At 36.0% G+C, this 20158-nt stretch overlaps 1 protein-coding gene across 4 annotated transcripts in view; it reads left to right on the top strand.

Moving 5' to 3' along the window:
• Positions 1–20158, top strand: part of MMS22L (MMS22 like, DNA repair protein) — a 129483-nt gene that overhangs the window by 80138 nt on the left and 29187 nt on the right. For all 4 annotated transcript variants that reach the window (XR_012033840.1, XM_072831997.1, XM_072831999.1 and 1 more), the window contains exons 15-18: positions 6264–6457; positions 11455–11605; positions 14218–14369; positions 15236–15378. Coding sequence is in view for 3 of the 4 variants with exons in the window: in XM_072831997.1 (XP_072688098.1) it covers positions 6264–6457; positions 11455–11605; positions 14218–14369; positions 15236–15378 (640 nt within the window). In the remaining variant the exon portion in view is untranslated. The remainder of the gene's footprint in view (positions 1–6263; positions 6458–11454; positions 11606–14217; positions 14370–15235; positions 15379–20158) is intronic.

Below are 20158 nucleotides of genomic sequence, written 5' to 3' on the forward strand. Positions count from 1 at the left end.
ACATAACTAGTAATTGACAGAGTAGGCTTTATACTCTGTCTGTCTCTAAAGTCCATGCTTTCCTAGATAATGCAATACTGCATCATGAACATGGTTATTAGGATTTAGAAGCAGTAGAAATGTGACTAAAATACATATTATCTTCCTTACCTAAGTCATATGACTTGATAGTTTTAACAGTTCCATGGAGAATAATAGAGCATTATTTCCATTTAACAGATGAAAAACTAAGTCTCAGAAGTTTTCTGGGGTCACAATCTAGTCTTCTCTCTCCTGGACAAGTGTGCATTTGGACAGTTTTCCTTACATCTTGAGAAGGCTGTTTAGTCTTAATTAATGCATTATTATATGTGTCTGGAAGCATCATCACCAGTGCTGCTCTATTTGTCACAGTCCGTCAATAGTCAGAACAGCCTTGTTCTCACATATTCACTTAGTCATCACCATCTATTCACCACTCTTCCACTTACACAGAAATACATTGAACTATTACAGGGAAGCACTGCAAGGCATACATACCTAGGCTGCTGCTTGCCAGCCTGGTTTCTTACTAATTGCCTCTCCCTGATGACTGGGGAATACAGAATTGGGGGGTCAACACTCAAGCTACCATTCTCTCACAGTGAGGCTTTGCAAAAGTCTCTTTGTAGCAGAAGGCTGTGTATATATATATATATATATATATATATATATATATATATATATAAATTTTTTTTTCTTAATTTACGAAGATAAGATTGGATTGGATGATTTTTAGGATAACTTCCACCTTTAAAACATAGGGATTTTCTTCTGGTAAGGTCATTACTTCGATTGTTATATTATTTCTGGGTAGTAAAGCAGATTATAGCCTGTTTTTTAGAGGAAAACAAGAATGATAAGAGGATCAAAGATACCCAAGGTTTTTTAGCGAGTTTAACTGAAACTAAAAATGGTCATAGAATAATCTGATTCCCATCTAGTCTCCTGTTAGTTAAATCAGATACTTGGAATAATTACCTGTAGTGGTTTAGAAACAACTTTTTAACTCAGGACCTACCATTTTATTTTTCACTAATACTGATTAAAGAAAGTTGCCAGGTTAGGAATAGAACTAAAAAAGAAATTCAGTTATTAATCTTTGTTAATCCCTTGCTATTAGCTCTTATCAGTTGCATTTATTATTGTATTATGCTTTTTCTGTGGTTTCAAGATCCATCACCAGACAAATTTTCTTTAAATTTTGAAGCATAATATATTAGGAATACTACATATGCAATAATGACTACTAGGAAAGCGATGTACAGGATGTCATACCTTGTTCTGTAATTATCACTTACAGTAAGAACAAGAGGAAGGGAAGATTAGAAGTAAAACCTTATAGAGTAGTCCAGGAAGTGTTCCCAGAAGTCTGCCTAAGGTATTAGGAAGGAACGGGTTGCAGAGACCAGGTTGGCAGCAGCAGTTCAGGTGCAAGCCGCTGTTTCTTGTGGGATAGATGCCTCAATGTATTTGCATGACTGTGTAGGGCTGGGAACCTGGGGGCTGTGATGGATAAGTGACTGTGTGAAATCACAGCAAGAAGTAGTAGAAAGATAAAAACAGGAAAACAGATTTTGGAAAATGGCACAAAAGAGCAGTAGGACATTGGAATCAGGAAAGTGCTTGAACATAATGAAGTAAGCCAAAGAAGGCAGGATACCAGAGCTAAGTTAAAAGCCTAAGAAGACCTGGATAATTAGGTATGTAAAATTTGAGTATTTACATGGTGCAGTGATGGGTTTCTAAACATTTTTGAGGATCTTATTTCATGTGATCCTTACAAATAAACCTAACTGTGGATAAAGCAAGTGATTGTTCCTCTTCTTGACTCTTAAATAAAAATTGGGAGGTTACTTGCTTTTTTTCAAGTTCACACAGCTCTGAGTAGTTTTGCTAATAACCAGCTGTTACCCAACGTGTTACTACTTTTGCCTTAGTTTCCCCATTTATAGATTATAATAATAACTGTACCTAATTCTTAAGGTAGGAAATGATACTTATAAAACACTTAACATGATTCTTGGCACTTGGTAAATACCAGTGAGTGCTGGGTGTTGCTTTTGTTTCTATGAAAGCTACAATTGGAATAACTTGATGTTCAAATTTTATTTTATTTTATTTTATTTTATTTTTTAAATATTTATTAACTTATTAATGAGAGACACACAGAGAGAGAGGCAGAGACACAGGCAGAGGGAGAAGCAGGCTCCATGCAGAGAGCCTGAAGTGGGACTCCATCCCAGGACTCCAGGATCAGGCCCTGAGCTGAAGGCGGCACTAAACCGCTGAGCCACCCGGGCTGCCTTCAAATTTTATTTTCTACTATACTATATTGAATCTTTTAGAATGTAAGTGGGATGCTTAAGCATGTATATTTCCCCATGTGTGTATTTCCAAAATAATACTAACCCATGTTACGTTTGTCTCTACTCAAAACATTTGCAAAAAAAAAAAATTTGCCAAGTTGGGAGGTTCTATAACTATTGCGATACTTCTTTTTGGTTTTGACCCGAAGTTATATTTTACTTTCTATGCAATAAATTTATTTTCAGGCTTTTTTGCTATTTGTCAAAAGAAGGTAGAAAATATTTCATAAGATAGCCATGATATCTAAAACTCTGTTATATAACATTCTTTATAGACTTCATATATGTTTTGTGTTTTATTTACTTCGTTACCTGTAGTGAACTTCTCTCAATATTTGCGTTTTTGTAAATGTACCTTCAGCAGACATGCAGTCACATGTAATGTAATTTATTTTTCTGTGGTATTTGTGTAGTTCGTTTTCTCATCCAGAAAGTGTAATTAAAAAAAAAAAAATCACCTGTGACTACAAGGGGTATTTCTAATTGTTTGGCTATAGTACAGAAATTGAATTCTCCCTCAGACTCCTATTACAATAGTATGTCCTTGACATTTCCTGCATCTGTCCCTCTCTGATTTGTTCATGTTTATATAAATTATTATAAGGTCCTAAACAACTTTGTTTTGTGGTAAAATAGCAAATTATCATTCTTTTTTTTTTAATTTATTTTTTATTGGTGTTCAATTTACTAACATACAGAATAACCCCCAGTGCCCGTCACCCATTCACTCCCACCCCCCGCCCTCCTCCCCTTCTACCACCCCTAGTTCGTTTCCCAGAGTTAGCAGTCTTTACGTTCTGTCTCCCTTCTCAAATTATCATTCTTATTCAAACTGATATTTTTTTTTTCAAACTGATATTGCTTGAACATTTAAACCATCAAGCAGAAAGTGTTTTGCATATTCCCAGAATATATAGCTTCTTTGGAACCAAAATGGAAAGTACATGCACATTTCTAAAACAAGTCTGATTTTGGGTCAATGTCTTACACTTAATTGGAACTTCTTTTTGTTGTGTTAACTCTTATCTTGGAGGATGTAATCTCTAAATTTAACCTTTTAACCTAGCGGTTTGTTTTTTTCAAACCTCTGAATCAGGTCTCTGATATAAGGGATATAGTAAGTCGTAGCAAATACCCCTTGATACCTCAACATTTCAGTCTAGAGAGGTCAAAAGTGGTTCAGATTTGTTGGCCTTTTTCAGTATTGCCTTGAATGCATTTTTCTTGGTATCTCTTGTGGTTTTTCCTAATAGAGAATTGTAGTGTTGCCCCTGCCTCTTCACAAGGCAAAGCTACATGTGGCTTTTCTAGCTCTTTTTTCTTAGGCCTACTGAAATTTCTTCAACCCAGCGAGGAGAAGAAAATTGGTCAGTTTAAAGTGTGCATGTCTTAGTGTGTAAGAAGAAAGTACAGGCTTCAGAGTCAGTTTTAAGTTCAGATTATAGAGCCTACCCTTCTTAGCCATGTAACCTTTGGGTATATTTAACTTTCTCACTATCAGCTTCATCATTTATAAAGACGATTACTGATATCTATCTCATAGAATTGTTCAGATTTTTAATTAAAGAATTTCTAGCACAAAGAAGATGATCAGAAATGATAGCCCTCCCTAGGGAATAGAGTTTAGGTAGTGAAGAAATGGCTTACTTATGTAGAAATCGTGAGCACAATACATCCTACCCAAGTACAGTAAGGTATTTATTATTCTTTGAAAACAGTGTACTTTGAAAAAGCTATAAATAGGTTTGCCAGTGGTGGTATTATTTTGCTTGGACTCCAGTGTATTGATATGTTGTTGTATACTCTCTATGTTGATGTCAGCAATTAAGTTAGGCGCCAAATGGATTTTAGTGGTTTGATATTCAACTTATTCCAAGCCAAAGGACCTGAAATTGTTCTCTATCCAGTAGTTCAAGTTGAAAGCATCTCAGGTAGGTTTTTACAAGAGAGGATATATTTGGTTAGCTTTTTATGAGAATTGCTTGCTATGATCTTCTTTCCCCAGGCATTTGTATACTTTTTTTTTTTTCAGTACTTCAAGGAGCATTAAGTAGTACCTCATGATTATCCAAGAATTCCAGTGTCATGGGGCACAATGTCCTAATGTTATAGAATCTACAGTTTTTATTTATTTCTGTGTAGTTACGTGAAAAGTACTAAAATGTGGTCTTGGATCTAGTTTGATCTTTCAGTGGAATTGCTTGAGATACATGTGCTAATAAGTTAGTTCCTAACTAACTGAAAACATCAAGAATGTTAGAATTAATGTAATATTTCTTTTTTAAAATTACTATTTTTCTTAATGGAATACTACTATCAGAGGAAGTCTTCCTCACTCTGTTGGTTATTTTTCACTGCTTTGTCTTTAATTGTCTTTAATTTAATTATTAGTGGCCGGGGATATTGCAAAAATTCCTTCTATTCTCTATCACTACAAAAATCTCTTAAATTTTCTGTTTTTTAAGTTTTTATTTTAATTTCAGTTAGTTAATATACAGTGTATTCATTAGTTTCAGGTAAACAATATAGTGATTCAACACTTCCATGCAACACCCAGTGCTCATCACAAGTGCACTCCTTAATCCCCATCCCCAGTTTAACCCATTCCCCTCCCAGTTTAACAGTTAAGAGTCTGTTTCTTGATTTGGCTCCCTCTGTTTTTTTCCTTGTTTCTTAAATTCCACATATAAGTGAAATCATGATGTTTGTCTTTCCCTGACTTATTTTGCTTATTAGCGTTATACTCTAGTTTCATCCGTGTCATTGCACGTGTTGTTGCAAATGGAAAGATTTCATTCTTTTTTTATGGCGGAATAATATTCCATCATATATATATGTGTGTGTGTATACACACACACACACACGATACAGTATATATATCTTTATCCATTCATCAATCAATGGACACTTGGCCTATTTCCATATCTTAGCTATTATAAATAATTCTGTAAACACAGGGGTGCATGTATCCCTTTGAATTAGCGTTCTTTTATTCTTTAGGTAAATATGCAGTGGTGCAATTGCTAGATCCTAAGGTAGTTCTATTTTTGATTTTTTGAAGAACCTCCATACTGTTTTCTACAGTGGCTGTACCAATTTGCATTCCCACCATCAGATCAAGAGGGTTCCTTTTTCTCCACATCCTTGCCAGAACTTGTGGTTTCGTGTTGTTGATTTTAGCCATTCTCCCAGGTGTGAGGTGATATCTTATTGTAGTTTTGATTTGCAAGAAATGTCTAAATTTTTAATTGAATTAAGCAAATAAGTAAATGATGAATCAAAATTTTAGGCAGTATTGAATTCATGTTTTACTATTTTATAGAGAACAGTATCTTTTTATTGTGTATTATTACCAGCTATATGAAAATGATTGTGGATCTTTTTAGAACAAAGTACCAAGATTGTTATGTGGCAGAGTTTTTTGTAGGAAAATATTGTAATTTAAAATGCCACACATAAGCAAGCTAGATGTACTTATTTTCCACTTGGTACATCCATGTCCTAAAGCTCTCGGAAGAAAATGATTTAAAAAATTGTTTTCATGTCTACATTGTAAGTAAAATCACTTGTCATAGTGAGTTGCAAAATGCAGACCTTCATTCTGAAGCTGCCTGTTTCTCATTTGGATCTGACATATTAAAAAGCATATAATTAATGGTTGACATTAGTAATTAACATTAACTTTATGGTGCTTAATATGCCATCATTCATCCATCAAATAACCAGAAATGCATAATGTCTTGGCATAAAGGTTTTAATTATATAAAACGGTCTTTCAGTTTTCATATGATATAAATGTTAAAAGCCCAAAATGTATTTGAAGAAGATTTTTATAAGCATTTGTTGGATGTTAGCTATATTTTTATTTCTCTTTAGGAATATGCATCAACAATTGTGTCAGGAACTTCAAAAGGAGAATGTGGACCTAATTGTGCAGTCTTCATTATCGGCTAAAGAGCGCCACCTTGCTGCAGTTGCCAGTGCACTATGGAGACATTTCTTTTCATTTTTGAAGAGTCAGAGAATGTCACAGACCGTGCCTCTCTCAGAACTTGCAGATGCAGCTGCAGGTCAGTGTTGTTAATTTGCTAATTAGCTTCTCATTTTGCAGACTCTGTCAATTTTTTCGTCTATTTGCTTAGTAACAAACTCTTCTATTATAGTCTAAACAATACAATACAATAATACAATATAGTCTTATTATAGTATAAATACTTGGACAACCAGCAAGATGAAAACAATTTTTTTAAAGATTTTATTTTATTATTTATTCATGAAAGACACATACACACACACACACACAGAGGCAGAGACTTAGGCAGAGGAAGAAGCAGGCTTCCTGCAGGGAGCCTGATGCAGGACTCAATCCCAGGACCCCCAGGATCACGACCTGAGCCAAAGGCAGACACTCAAGGTGCCCCAAGATGAAAAGAATTACATATGTCAAATTAAGTTCCTTTGGCTTGTTTATTTTCCTCTTAGTAGAGGGAAAAATTAAGTGTTTGTTGGCTAAAAATAAAAGTTTCAATCATAAAAATATATTGAATATATGTAAACTTTTCTTATGTGATATTTGGAAAATAAGGTAGCATTTGATTTCTTCTAATACTAATTCAGGTACTTTATTTTCATATTCTGTATGCAGATATCTGGGTATAAGATGAAGTTACTTGTATGGAGAGCAAAAGAATACAGCATGAATTCCACTTCAACACCAAGCAGATGCAACCAGAATAACATCAGTTATATAGAATGTGGTTGTTCTGACTTCTATTAGATTCTATTTTAGGTTGTAATTTTTAATTAATTTGACCCTTAGCCTAAGGTCATGTCCTTAGGCTTTAAGGGAAATTGAATCACAGGACATTATAGTTAAGAATTTGAATTTATGAGCATATATATACAATTTTCTAAGAAGAGATCATTATATTTCTCAAAGGGATATTTTACCCAAAATATGTGCAGAAGTACTCAATGAGACAGAAATCAGTCTGGTAACTACATGTATTTAGTTGCAATTTGTGTAAAAGTATGTAATACATTTGAGGGGCACTGGGGTGGCTCAGTCAGTTAAGCATATGCTTTTGCCTCAGGTTATGATCCCAGGGTCCCGGAATAGAGCCCTGCATCAGAATCTGCTCAACAGGGAGCCTGCTTCTCCCACTCCCCCTGCTTGTGCTCTCTCACTCTCTCAAATAAGTAAATCTTAAAAAAAAATAAAAAAGTATCTAATACATTTGAATGTAATGCATTTTAAAACCTAAGACCTAAACCACGGTTTGTTTTACCCTGGTGTGAATAATGGAAAGCTGAGCTAAAAGCATACATAAAAGACTGAATGATTTAAATTGTGAAAGATCTTGAATTCTGCTAGCATTTCCATAATTAAAACATTGCAAATGACAGATTGAAGAATTGTGACAGGACAACAGTTTTCCAACTACTATAATGTCTATGAAAATAAATATTGATACTCAATCAGTTTAACCAAAGCAGTCATTAGAAGCCAATATGACTTATCTTTCTTCCATTCATCATCCTGACTCACAGTCAGCAAACAAAAATGATACCACATAAGTTTAGTCAGGGCTGTCTTAGGTGCTAAAAGTAAATGACAGATACATTTAAAGTAAAGTATCTGTGGGTTTGGGATTTGTTTTGAAATAAAGACTTGATAGGTTAGGAGAGAAAAAATTCCTGCATTAAAAAAAAATGTCCTAAAAAAAAAAAAAAAAAAAAAAAAATGTCCTCAGACACCCACTTTTATTGCCATTGTGGATATACCAGTGAGTGAAGGGACCACAGTTTCTTTTCTCACATATCAGTTACATGTTCTTGTGGAGTTTAGGGTCTAGTGCAGGGGAGAGAACAGTAAGTGAGTAAGATGTGTAATATATGGTGTTATGGAGAAAAATAAAAATAAAGCGGATAGGGAAGGCCAGAAGCAAACTGTAATTTTATTTTTAAAATATTTTATTTATTTATTCATGAGAGACACAGAGAGAGGTGCCAGGGACACAGGCAGAGGCTCCATGCACAAAGCTCAATGTGGGACTTGATCCTGGAACTCCAGGATCACACCCTAAGCCAAAGGCAGATGTTCAACCGCTAAGCCACCCAGGTGTCCCACAAACTGTGATTTTAAATAGGAAGGCTTGAGTAAGCACCATTTAGGTAGAAACCTGAAGGAAGCGAGAGACCAAGGCTGTGCACCAGTCCAGAGGCAAGGGTATGTCTGGTGTGTTTGAGGAACCACAGGGAAGCCATAAAAGGTCACAAGGCATAAGAAAGGGAGAGAGACAAGAGATATGATCAGAAGGTATCAGGGAGCTAGCTGGTGTTCTCCCTTGTATGCACTCGTAAAGACTTTTGCCTTGACTCTGAGATGAGAAGCTGTTGGAAGAGTTCAGAGCAGAGGAGTAGGGAGCATCCTTCTGGCTGCTAGACTGAGAACAGACAACAGCGAGGCCAGTTAGGGACCGCTCAGAAATGAGCAACTTGGGCTCACATGGGAGCACAGGTGGTACGGAGTGGTCAGGTTTCCAACCTGAAGGCAAGCATTTTGAAAATAGAGCCGATAGAATTTTTAAGTGGATAGGATATAGGAAGCAGAATACAGAAAGAATCCCCTGTGTGCTGCGGTGAGGAAAACTGTGGCAGGAGTAGATATGTATGAGGGAAATCTAGGACTTTGATACTGGACTTTTTTTTTTTTTTTTCCAGTTATCCACTAAAATGTAAGAAAAGATGTTGAGCAGGCACTTGGATAATGAGTGTAAGGTTCAGGGAGGAGGTTCAGTTGGGAACCTATGTGTAAGTAGTCAAACTATGAACCGGATGAGGTGGCTGATGAGAGTAAGTTGGTGAAAAGAAAAGTTTAAGGTTGGGGCCCCAGAATATTCCTATGTTCAGATGTGTAGGATAAAAATGAACCAAGGGAGGAGACTGCAAAGGAATGTCAGTAAGAGGGAAACCAAGGCTAGTGCCCTGGAAATCAAGTGACAAAACATTTCAAGGAAGGGGGATGTCCTCAACCGCTCCAATGCCAGTAATGGATCAAGTCAGAGGAGGCCTGAGATGGGTCATTGGCTGTAGCAGGATGGGAGGTCAGTGGCCGGATTGAAGAGGATTCAAGGGGAAAATGTAAGATGAATTGCAGGTTGCAAATGCAGATAAATCTTTTTATCACTTTTTTAAGAGAAGTAGAAAAACGATATTAGCTAGAGGGAGGGAGGCAAGTGTGGGGTCAAAGAGATTTGTGGGTTTTTTTCATAACACAGGAGAAATTTTAGCATATTTGTAATTCGGACAGGAATGTTCTGGAGTGAGGGAAAACTTGACGATATAAGAGGGTCTCTTGTGTTTCCATGCCCAAGAGATAACAAGATCCCATAGAGGATTTGGCCTCTGATCATCTGTAGTAGCAGAAGAGAAGGCAGTCTGTAGCCCAGGTGGAGGCGTCTAGGCAGAGGTGGCAGGAGTTTGTGGTAGTTCTTTGCTTTTGTTTCTCATTTCACTGTGAAATAATAATTAAGGCCATTAGCTGAAAGTGAGGACAGGGAGGAGGTGCTGGCTGGCGACAGAGAGGAAAGAAGGTATGTAGTAGCCCACCAGGATAATAAAAGTCTGAGTGGATTGTAATGAGGTAGCAGGAATGCTGGCCAGCTCTGAGATCCAACTTAAAGTTTGTAGTCATAAATTTAAAGTAAGGTCAGTCAGCTCACCAGCCCTTTACACTGGTATAGGTGCATGTGGAGAGAAGACCCCAAGAGTTGGGATGAACAGATGCTTTTTTCCAAACAAGTACAACGAATCAAGAAGAAGAAAGGGAGTTGAGAGTATACAAAACAAGCATAACAGTGCTTGTGCAATCAAACTGCCTAAAAAGGGAAAGATGAGGCATGAAAGTGCAGTGAGGGACAGGGAAAAAGTTGTAGGATCAATGAATTGTAGGTCCTGGTAGAATCACATAGTTGTTGGGAGCAGGGGACCTAGAGGCAGAGGGTTTGAAAGCTAGTATGGTGCCAGAAGGAGGGTCCCGAAAGTGGAAATTATGGAGAGAATGCACCTATTGGTAATGCCAATATCTCAGTATCAGCCCAGAAGTGAATGGCTGAAACAGAATGGAAAATAGATTCACTGAGAAGGGGAATTCGGGAAACTGAGAGGCCAGGATATTAGAAGAAAGCCATCGAGGATTATGATAGGAGTGCTACGAGAGAGCACGTTGTTAGTGAGCTATGGTCTTAAAGGAATGAGGGGAAGCGAACACAGCAAGAAGCATTCATTAGTGACTGGGATCTGATGATGTGAGAGACAAAGCTGGAGGTTTTCAGGAGGAGGAAAGGGAGAATGCTGTAGAAGCAGCCATGGGACCAGAGAACAAACTCTCCTATCTGTACTTCAAATGTAGGAGAGAGGTGAGAAATATAGACTGCCACTGTTTGAGAGAGCTGCTTAGGAGCCAGTGCTTCATAAGCAATTTATTGACATAAATTAATATAATATAAATTAAGTTGGAGAATTCCCAGGAAATCACAAAATAAAGTATATTTGTTTAATGTGGTTAACTAAGGAATTCGAGTTCCTAGGCTTAGTGGGTTCTGAGGAAGTGGAATGACACTGATTATAGGAGTTTGCCGTGTAACAGAAGACTAGTGTCTAAGGTAAGTGTGATGTCTTCTCTGTGGCTGGTGGTATATTAGCTTTTTTGGAGAAAAGTCAGTGCTAGAAATATTTTTTTAAATGGTTTTTTTGAGTGAGAGAGGCACATTAGCAGAAACACCAGATATAGAATTTGGAATTTGAAGAAGCCATTATAGATTTCATGGTGATAATGCCGAGATAGATTATTCTAGACCCATTCTTGGAGATCTACATGAGTGCTCCATAAATTTCTTTGGCAACGTGAATGTAGTTCAGTTTTTGCTTTTTGTTAGTTCTGCATTTCTAAATGTGATATTTTATTATTGAGTGCTGAGTTCTTTCTCTCACTATCAGTATAATTTGGTGGGGGGAATAGTTTTGAAAAATTCTTCACCATAAATTTCTCCCACTTTAAACCTAGATTTTACTTTGCTAGCAGTGGACATGCCCAGCACAGCTCCATCAGATCTTCAGCCCCAGCCAGTTATATCAGTGATGCAACTTTTTGGTTGGGATGATATCATCTGGCCCAAAGTTGTAGCAAGATATTTAAGTCATTGCCTACAAAATAGGTAAGTAACCTGATGTCAGGTGTGCACATTAATAGAAACTCATGATTGATCAATGCATTAGGAAAGTAAGAATCTTCACAAATAAAAAATGATCTTACTACATGTATTCTCACTTGGCTGTTTTTTTGTTTTTGTTTTTGTTTTTGTTTTTTTGCTTTTGGATGTATCGCATTTGACAATGGCAGCAGCCTGCTTTAAAACACAAATAAAACCTTGCTGTTTATGCCCTTTTTCAAAACTTTTTATAGGACTGCCTTATTCTATTCTGAAATGACCTTCCTATACTCACTTTGTGAAAGAAATTTTGCAATTAATATTCCTGGTCTGTAAGATACTAGTATATTACTGTATTTTTAGATTTAATAATAGCTTTCCCTTTCACAGTTAGATTTTTAAAGACTTGACTCTTGTATTACTATGAACAAGACTTCATTGCCCTGAACATTGGTTCCTCTTCTGTGTCTCCTGCTTTGTTACATAATAGATCTGAGGAACCCTAATACAAAAAAACACACAATAAATAAAGATAAAGGGCAGCCCCGGTGGTGCAGCAGTTTAGCGCCGCCTGCATCCCGGGGTGTGATCCTGGAGACCTGGGATCAAGTCCCACGTCGGGCTCCTGCATGGAGCCTGCTTCTTCCTCTGCCTGTCTCTCTCTCTCTCTCTCTCTCTGAATGAATGAATGAATGAATGAATGAATGAACGAATAAATAAATAAATAAATAAATAAATCTTTAAAATAAGTAAACAAACAAATAAAAATAGAAATAGTATAATCAGGAGGATTTGAATAAGAATATCAAGATGAGGGCAGCCCTGGTGGCGCAGCGGTTTAGCGCCGCCTGCAGCCAGCCTGGGGTGTGATCCTGGGGACCCCGGATCGAGTCCCACATCGGGCTCCCTTCATGGAGCCTGCTTCTCCCTCTGCCTGTTCCTCTGCCCCTCTCTCTCTTCTGTGTCTCTATGAATAAATAAATAAAATCTTAAAAAAAAAAAAGAATATCAAAATGAGGGAAAATAAAATGAATACTCAAACCTAAGAGACCCTTGTAGTTCCTGTCCAAGCTGCTAGTGATAAGGGAGATGCCATTCGGTGAGGTGGTCTTTTCATAAAAAAGCTCACCAAGCAGACATTAAATCACCTTCTCATGGGCTTTCAGTAGTAAGGTAAGGGAGTTTAACTTCAATTGGATTATTTCTAGAATCTCTTCTAGCTTGAGAATTCTATAATAGCAAAGATTATTCGAATTTTCTAAATACTTTTGCTAAAACTATTTGCTGAAACTAACTTATTTGTTTAGTTTCTGAAACTATTTTACTGAAACTTACTTAGTTTAAAAAATAATATTTGGTGTATAATAACAGTTGAAGAAACTGAAATGTAAAGGTGTTAAATTATTTGGGGCAGGTTGTATAGGTAATACATGACAAACCTGTGTTCTGCACTGTGTACTCTTTGTGGCAACTTATTTTCATAGTTTTTCAAACTATTTTTTTATTTAATTCATTTATTAGAGAGGGAGAGAGAGTGTGTAAAAGTGGAGTGGGGGCAGACGGAGAGGGATAAGCAGACACCCTGCTGAGCAGGGAGCCGGAGTCAGGGCTCTATCCCAGGATGCAGAGATCATGACCTGAGCCAAAGACTGACACTTAACTGATCAGTGAGCCATGCAGGTGCCCCACAGTTATGATTTATATGTATTATTTAAATTCTGACTTTACCTAACATTTTATGGTTTTAAGACCACCCTCATCCTTTCTACTACCCCCCCCCCATTATAAAATGAGTAGATAACAGATTTAGTCAGGCCTTTGGCTTCATAAAGATTTTTATTTTTGTTTTTTTCCTATCAGATGGTACTTTGGACTTCCTTAATAACAACCACCCATGAGGAGGGGTAGCAGGAAAGAAAGGAATGGGAATGGGATTGGTTAGAAGACCCACATAAAAATATACTTTGTCTTTAATTTTTTCTTACACAAATGGTCATCAGTACTGCTGTTTTTTTTTTTTTTTTTAATTTTTTATTCATTTATGATAGTCACAGAGAGAGAGAGAGAGAGAGAGAGGCAGAGAGAGAAGCAGGCTCCATGCACCGGGAGCCTGACGTGGGATTTGATCCCGGATCTCCAGGATCGCGCCCTGGGCCAAAGGCAGGCGCCAAACCGCTGCGCCACCCAGGGATCCCAGTACTGCTGTTTTTATTTACTCTGAGGGCCACTATTTTTTTTGTATTTGATACTTCATTATCATCTCACCTAGCTGGTTATAAGCCCCTACCTCAATTTTCCCATTTTAACCTTACTGTCTCTTCCTTGGCATAACCCTACACATGTGCTACCGATGGAAAGAGGAAAATTAAAAATTAGAAGATTACAGATGAAAGCAAGAATATTTATGTAAAACCTCTTTTCAAGTGTATCTGTAGTGTTTATTTTCAACAGTGCCTATCTTCATTAATGTGTATGTCTGTAAAATAAGTGAGGCCAAGAAGTGGTGTATGTTACAGTGTTTTCCTTCATTTCTTAATCTCTATGTTCAGGGAACATACTGTCAGGTTTAGGTTTTGGTTATGGTTTTGGTTTTTAATACCTATAACTTATTTTTACAGCATGTTATGTGAAGCACTTTCTCATTCAGGCTGTGTATCTTTTCAAGCCTTAACTGTAAGATCATGGATTCGTTGTGTTTTGCAAATGTATATAAACAACCTCTATGTGCCTGATGATTTGTTCCTTGATACAAATCCTGGACAGATAGTTGGTAAGTATTTCAGGCATTTTGCTTTTTAGATATCTAAATCTGTTTAAAATTTCCTGTTACACAAATTAATAGGAAAAGATACAAAATATATTTGTAATATTATATAAAGTATATTTGTAATATATATATATATATATATATATATATATATATATATATAGTAACTTATTTCCTTTTGCAGCCTGTTTCTTTTTCTTGATATTTTCCTGTTACCATATATGACAAATTTCTCTCCTGTAAAGATAAAAGAACTTGTTGCCTTGGAAGCCAGGAACAAAAACTTGCTCTCAGGTGACAAGCTGTTTTTTTTACCTTAAACTGATCACACACAAAAAAGTAGAACTATAAAGTAAATAACCAGATATCACACTGTTAACACCTTAAAAAGAAAAATACCCAATTATGAATAATTCTTTCCCGTTTTATATTAGATACTTTACCTTTCTTCTGCTTTACTATTATTAGCCATAGAGTAATACTTGCACTTTCTTTATTTTTTAAAAATATCCATACAGTTCCGGTTGTCTATAGGACATGCCTTTTCATAAAGCTGTTTTTATGGCCGCTTTTAAGTCTTACAAAGGCTGGACCGAAAACAATGCTCCAAATTTACTTTGATACCTTATTACATCATTTAACTTTACATGAATAACTTTTGGGCTAGGACATTCACAAGTATATATTTGTTTGGTTTTAATAAAGTATTTCCTTAGAGACTTAATTGAAAGTCTTTAATTATGTGGAAATTTGATTTTTTTTAAAGATGTTATAAATGAATGTTGCATTCCCTACTCTTTTCTCTGTATATGTGTGTAATATAAATGTGTATAATAAATACAAATTTTATATTATTTTTATCTCAACAGAAAAAGAGTACTTGGAACAGTTGGCTGAACTGACAAGGTTGCTATATAAACTCTCAGAAGTAAGGAATATTTTCTCAAAAGCTCAGATTGAATATTTCTTCAGTCCAGAAGACCCTACAAAAGCACTTGTTCTATTTTTTGAGGTATTTTTCACTTATTAGTATAACTGTCCAGATGAGTTACAATTATTTTCTCACAAAAACTTGAAGTGTTTATATAAAGTTTTCCTATGAAATGAATTATTTTAAATTGAATCATATTATTGCTTGCCTGCTATTATAAAATTATGGAGGAATAAAAATGTGACTCTTTGGTTTAGTACAATTCACTCCTAAGAACAGCAGAGGAATACATTTAATGAAAACTAATGACTAAAGAATGTTACATAATAGGGGAACCTTGGTGGCTTAGTTGGTTAAGCAGCGGGCTCATGATTTCGGCTCAGGTCATAATCTCAGGGTTGTGAGATCGAGCCCCATGTCAGGCTCCACACTCAGCAGAGTCTGCTTGAGATTCTTTCTCTTCCTCTGCCCCCTCCCCACACTTGTGCTTGCTTTCTCTAAGGAAATAAATCAATAAAATCTTAAAAAAAAAAAAAAGTGAATGCTGCATAATAGCCTCACTCTAAGGCTTCTGTCAATTGTAAGAATATCTTATTGTTGAAATTGCTGGATAGCAATACTTTCCAGGTACTTGGGAATTAGATTGCCTTGTACATGGTCCATAATTTTCAACTTAATGTTTACCACCCTGTAGCAAACAGTAAATTTTACAGTAAAATGTTATTGTTTTTAGCATAACCACCAACTGCTTCACATCATTATGGTTGGGGCTTTAAAATCCAATTCATTTGTTTAGTTTTGTCTCCATAATAAATAGTTCCTTTCAACATTTGACTTTTAATTATTAATTTTGCAGGAATTTCTATTACATGGTATTCTTTGCTTTATAGCCTTGTTGAAGTTGTTAACATGTTTGGATTAGTGTTTTTGTAAGCTATTCACAATAAAAGTAGGTTTATTTTCCCACAAAGTGTTTGGTATTAACTGCAATGAAAATAAATGCAACCTATAAGCTCTTTCCATAAATGTGAATTCTTCCATTGGTTTACATTAAGTTAAAATACAATTGTATGATGATTAGTGGTATCATATAAATACTAAAAATATTTAGTAATAGTCTATACAGATATAAAACAGATATTTCTTTTGAGCCTTTTATTTAGTAGTCGACTGCATCTTAACCTGTACTTACACACCTATGCTTAGGAACCATCCTGGATCAGAGAGGGAAGTAGAAGTCATTTATTTCACTAATAGTTTTCAGAGACTCTACTAATTTAAACCAATCTGAATTAATTAATTGTTTCTTCATCACTCAATAAATAACAGTTGTTTGCTAAATGCTAGGTAGTATTAGGCTGGGATTTCTTAAGGGTTTGCAAAAAACAAAAGAAGTAGTCCTTGATCTTAGAGAACTTTTTAACTTGTCTGAGCATACAAGATAAACACAAAGGTTAAAATAGTGAGACAGTATATGCTAAATGCCAATTATAGATCATTCAGTAGGTTAATAATTCAGAGCGTCTTGGTCTAAGAAGTTTGGATTTTCTCCTGTGAACAGTATGAAGGCTTTATAAATTTTTAAGTAGGTCTGATTTGATCAAATGACTTTTTAAGAAAATTAGTAATGGTAGAGCAGATTAAAGGTGCAGAAGAACCGTTGGCCAGAAATTAGATTTAAAAGGAATTATAAATTGAATTATGAGGTTTTTGAAGGGATATGAAATAAATACTGTGTTTAACCAGAAGAATGATTATACCCTAAGGAGAAATAGGAACATCATGATTTAGGGTAAGGGAGAAGTATGTGAGAGTTCAATTTTAAACTGGTTTAGTTTAAGATTGTGTAAACAAGCACCATTTCTAAGTTCTATATGATTTGCTGGGAGGACTAAGCTCAGTATATAGTTGTACTCACATTTATGACTTATTACAGTGAAAATTCATAGCTCAGTCAGCAAAGAGAAAGGGCACCTGTGGTGAAGTCTGGAAACACCAGGTGTGGCTTCTGAGGGTCCTCTTCCGGGGATTGCACTGGACATGGTTAATTCTTCCAGCAAGGAATTGTAACAACACATCTAAAATGCGGTCTGCCAGAAAAACTCATTAGTGACTCAGTGCCCATATTCATTGATATTCAGATATTCAGCATAAACCATATTATTTGCACAAACAGTCTAGGCTCAGTGAGCCATTCTTAGCAGGAAATGGTGGGAAAAACCTAAAGCCCCATTCACCAGCCAAGGCCAGACTTGCAAGTAGGCCTTTTTTAAAGATAGCAGTCAGTCTAGGGCCCACTATGTTAACTCTTCTCTTCACAGAAATGGTAGTATGACATGTAAATAGTGAGAGTCAAAGAAATACCGGAGATAATCTAAGAAATACATGTTTTATAGTCCAGGGAGATGAAGGCTAAACATGAGAAAAATACTGAGATCTAGATCAGTAGTTCTCAAAAGTGTGTTTCATAGACCTCTGGGGGTTACTGGTACCTTTCTAGTAATTTTACAAGCTCAAAAGTGTATTGGCATTTGCACGAATAGTACAAAAACTTGAGTACAAATCGGTATTACGGCCCAAGATTATATTGGTGGTCATTATCATTTTCACTGCCATACAGTCACAGGAAAAAAAAAGAAAAAAGAAAAAGAATCTGATTTCATTACGAATGTCCTTAATGAAGTGGTAAAATTATTAACTTTATGAAATTTTAATCTTTGAGTACATGTCCTTTAATGTCAATGGGAAGTGCACTTAAAGCACATCTGCTGCGTATAAAGCAAAGTGGTTATCTGTGAATAAATAGCACTTGTGTGATAATTTAAATTACAAGCTGACCTGACTGCTTTTATCTTGAAAGAACAACTAACAAAGTATGGTTATTCAGATTTGGGCATTTAGCAGACATTTTCTCAGAAATGTATGAAATGAGTATCACTTCAAAAAAAAAAAAAAAAAACCAACTGACAGTGTTTGTTGCTGATGACATAACTTGAGCTTTTAAGAAAATTAGAATTTTAGAAACTTGTATTTGCCATTATGAGCTTGAGAGCTTCATGATACGTAAAGACTTTTCTTCTGGTGGTAGTATTAACAGGTATGTTTTTTTAAGGAATAATGAAGTGTGTCCACATTGAGAAGGTGTATAACTCAGTGAGCCAGAGTTTTCCAAATGACCAAGCAAGCTTTTTAAAAGCATGCATGGGTATTAAACATTCATTTGAAGAGCAAAATCAATCAGAGGCTTTTAATGTAGCAGTGTAGCAGAATCTTGCAAGTCTGGCCCCTTGGCTGGTGAATGGGGCCTTAGGTTTTTCCCACCATTTCCTGCTAAGAATGGCTCACTGAGCCTAGACTGTTTGTGCAAATAATATGGTTTATGCTGAATATCTGAATATCAATGAATATGGGCACTGAGTCACTAATGAGTTTTTCTGGCAGACCGCATTTTAAATGTGTTACAATTCTTGCTGGAAGAATTAACACAGAATAGGTGTTGACATAGTTTTCAATACGATAATAGATAACCTTTAAGAAATACCACTTGTCAAATTTTGGTATAATATCAAAGAGGAATTCTCACAGTTCTCTGAAAAATCAATTAAAATACTTCTTTCTCTTCCAGTTACATATATATGTGAGATTCAGTTATTTTCATCTACAACATACTGCAGCAGATTTTGTGCAGAAACAGATATGAGAATCTAGCGATCTTCTATTAAGTCAGACATTAAAGAGATTTACAAAAATGTAAAATTTATCACTAATTTTTTTGTTGTAAGAAAGAAGCTGTTTTCTGTAAAGATTTTACTATTAACATATAATGCTTATTATTTTTGAATGAACAAATGATTTAAATGTCTCTTTTCATTTCTTATATGGTAAATATCCATAAATATTACTCCAAATAATAATAAGCACTGTAAGATCCTCAACTTTTAAGTGTTTAAAAAGGAAACTGAGAAGTTTGAGAACTTCTGATCTAGGAAAGGAAGTGTGTAGAGAACCAAAGGCAGAAAGCTAAATTGAAAGAGATTGATCCAGTCTATCTTTTGTTGCTGTTTTTCATCATCCACTTCACAGTCACTCCAGTTCATAGATTCCTTATCTTTTCCAACATTCTACATTTTTATCAACATGGCTAACTTTAATATCACCTTGAATAACTTAACCTAATCCCTCATTTCAAGCTCCTCCACAAGTCTTTTCAGGATCATCACTTCTGCTCTACTTCGTTGACCCACTCCCATGACTAAACCTAAGTGATGCTGTGGCATCACCTGGATTATCTGAGAGCTCTTTAGTTATCATGACCTCTGCCTCCAGGTCTCCAAGTGACCTCACATGACCTACCACTTCCTCTTCTCCCTGCGCAGCATCCTTTCAAGGTCTCGCTGCTTCCCTATCCACCTTAATTAGACCCATTGGGGGCCTCACTGCAGCTGTACTCTTACCAGCATACCTACAGTCTTCCATCTTTGTTCTTCTGGTTCTCCCTACACACCTTCAACCTTGGACTGGTGCAACCACTTGCTTTCTCTTCTTTCTCTTATCTGCTGAGAGCCGCAGGAGAAAAATTACATCACTATGTATACAGGTATTATTATGTCCAATGTAGGTCTTTGAAATCCACTGTAAGTCAGTCACCAATAATGATTTGAAAATTTTGCTACTCTTCTCAAACCTCCCAACCCATCCCCAGCCAGTCTTCTCTTGATCCTTTTTGTGACTGCTCTTTTCTTGCTTATTCTCCACCTACCTGAACTTACTCTATTTCCTGTCCTCTTCCCACTTTACCTTCTCTCACCACCTTACCTCCCATTTCTCCTACTGCCTCACCATTTTGCCATCTGTACCTTTT

This window comes from Canis lupus, chromosome 7 (genome assembly GCF_048164855.1).
Source record: "Canis lupus baileyi chromosome 7, mCanLup2.hap1, whole genome shotgun sequence".
Taxonomy (NCBI): Eukaryota; Metazoa; Chordata; class Mammalia; order Carnivora; family Canidae; genus Canis; species Canis lupus.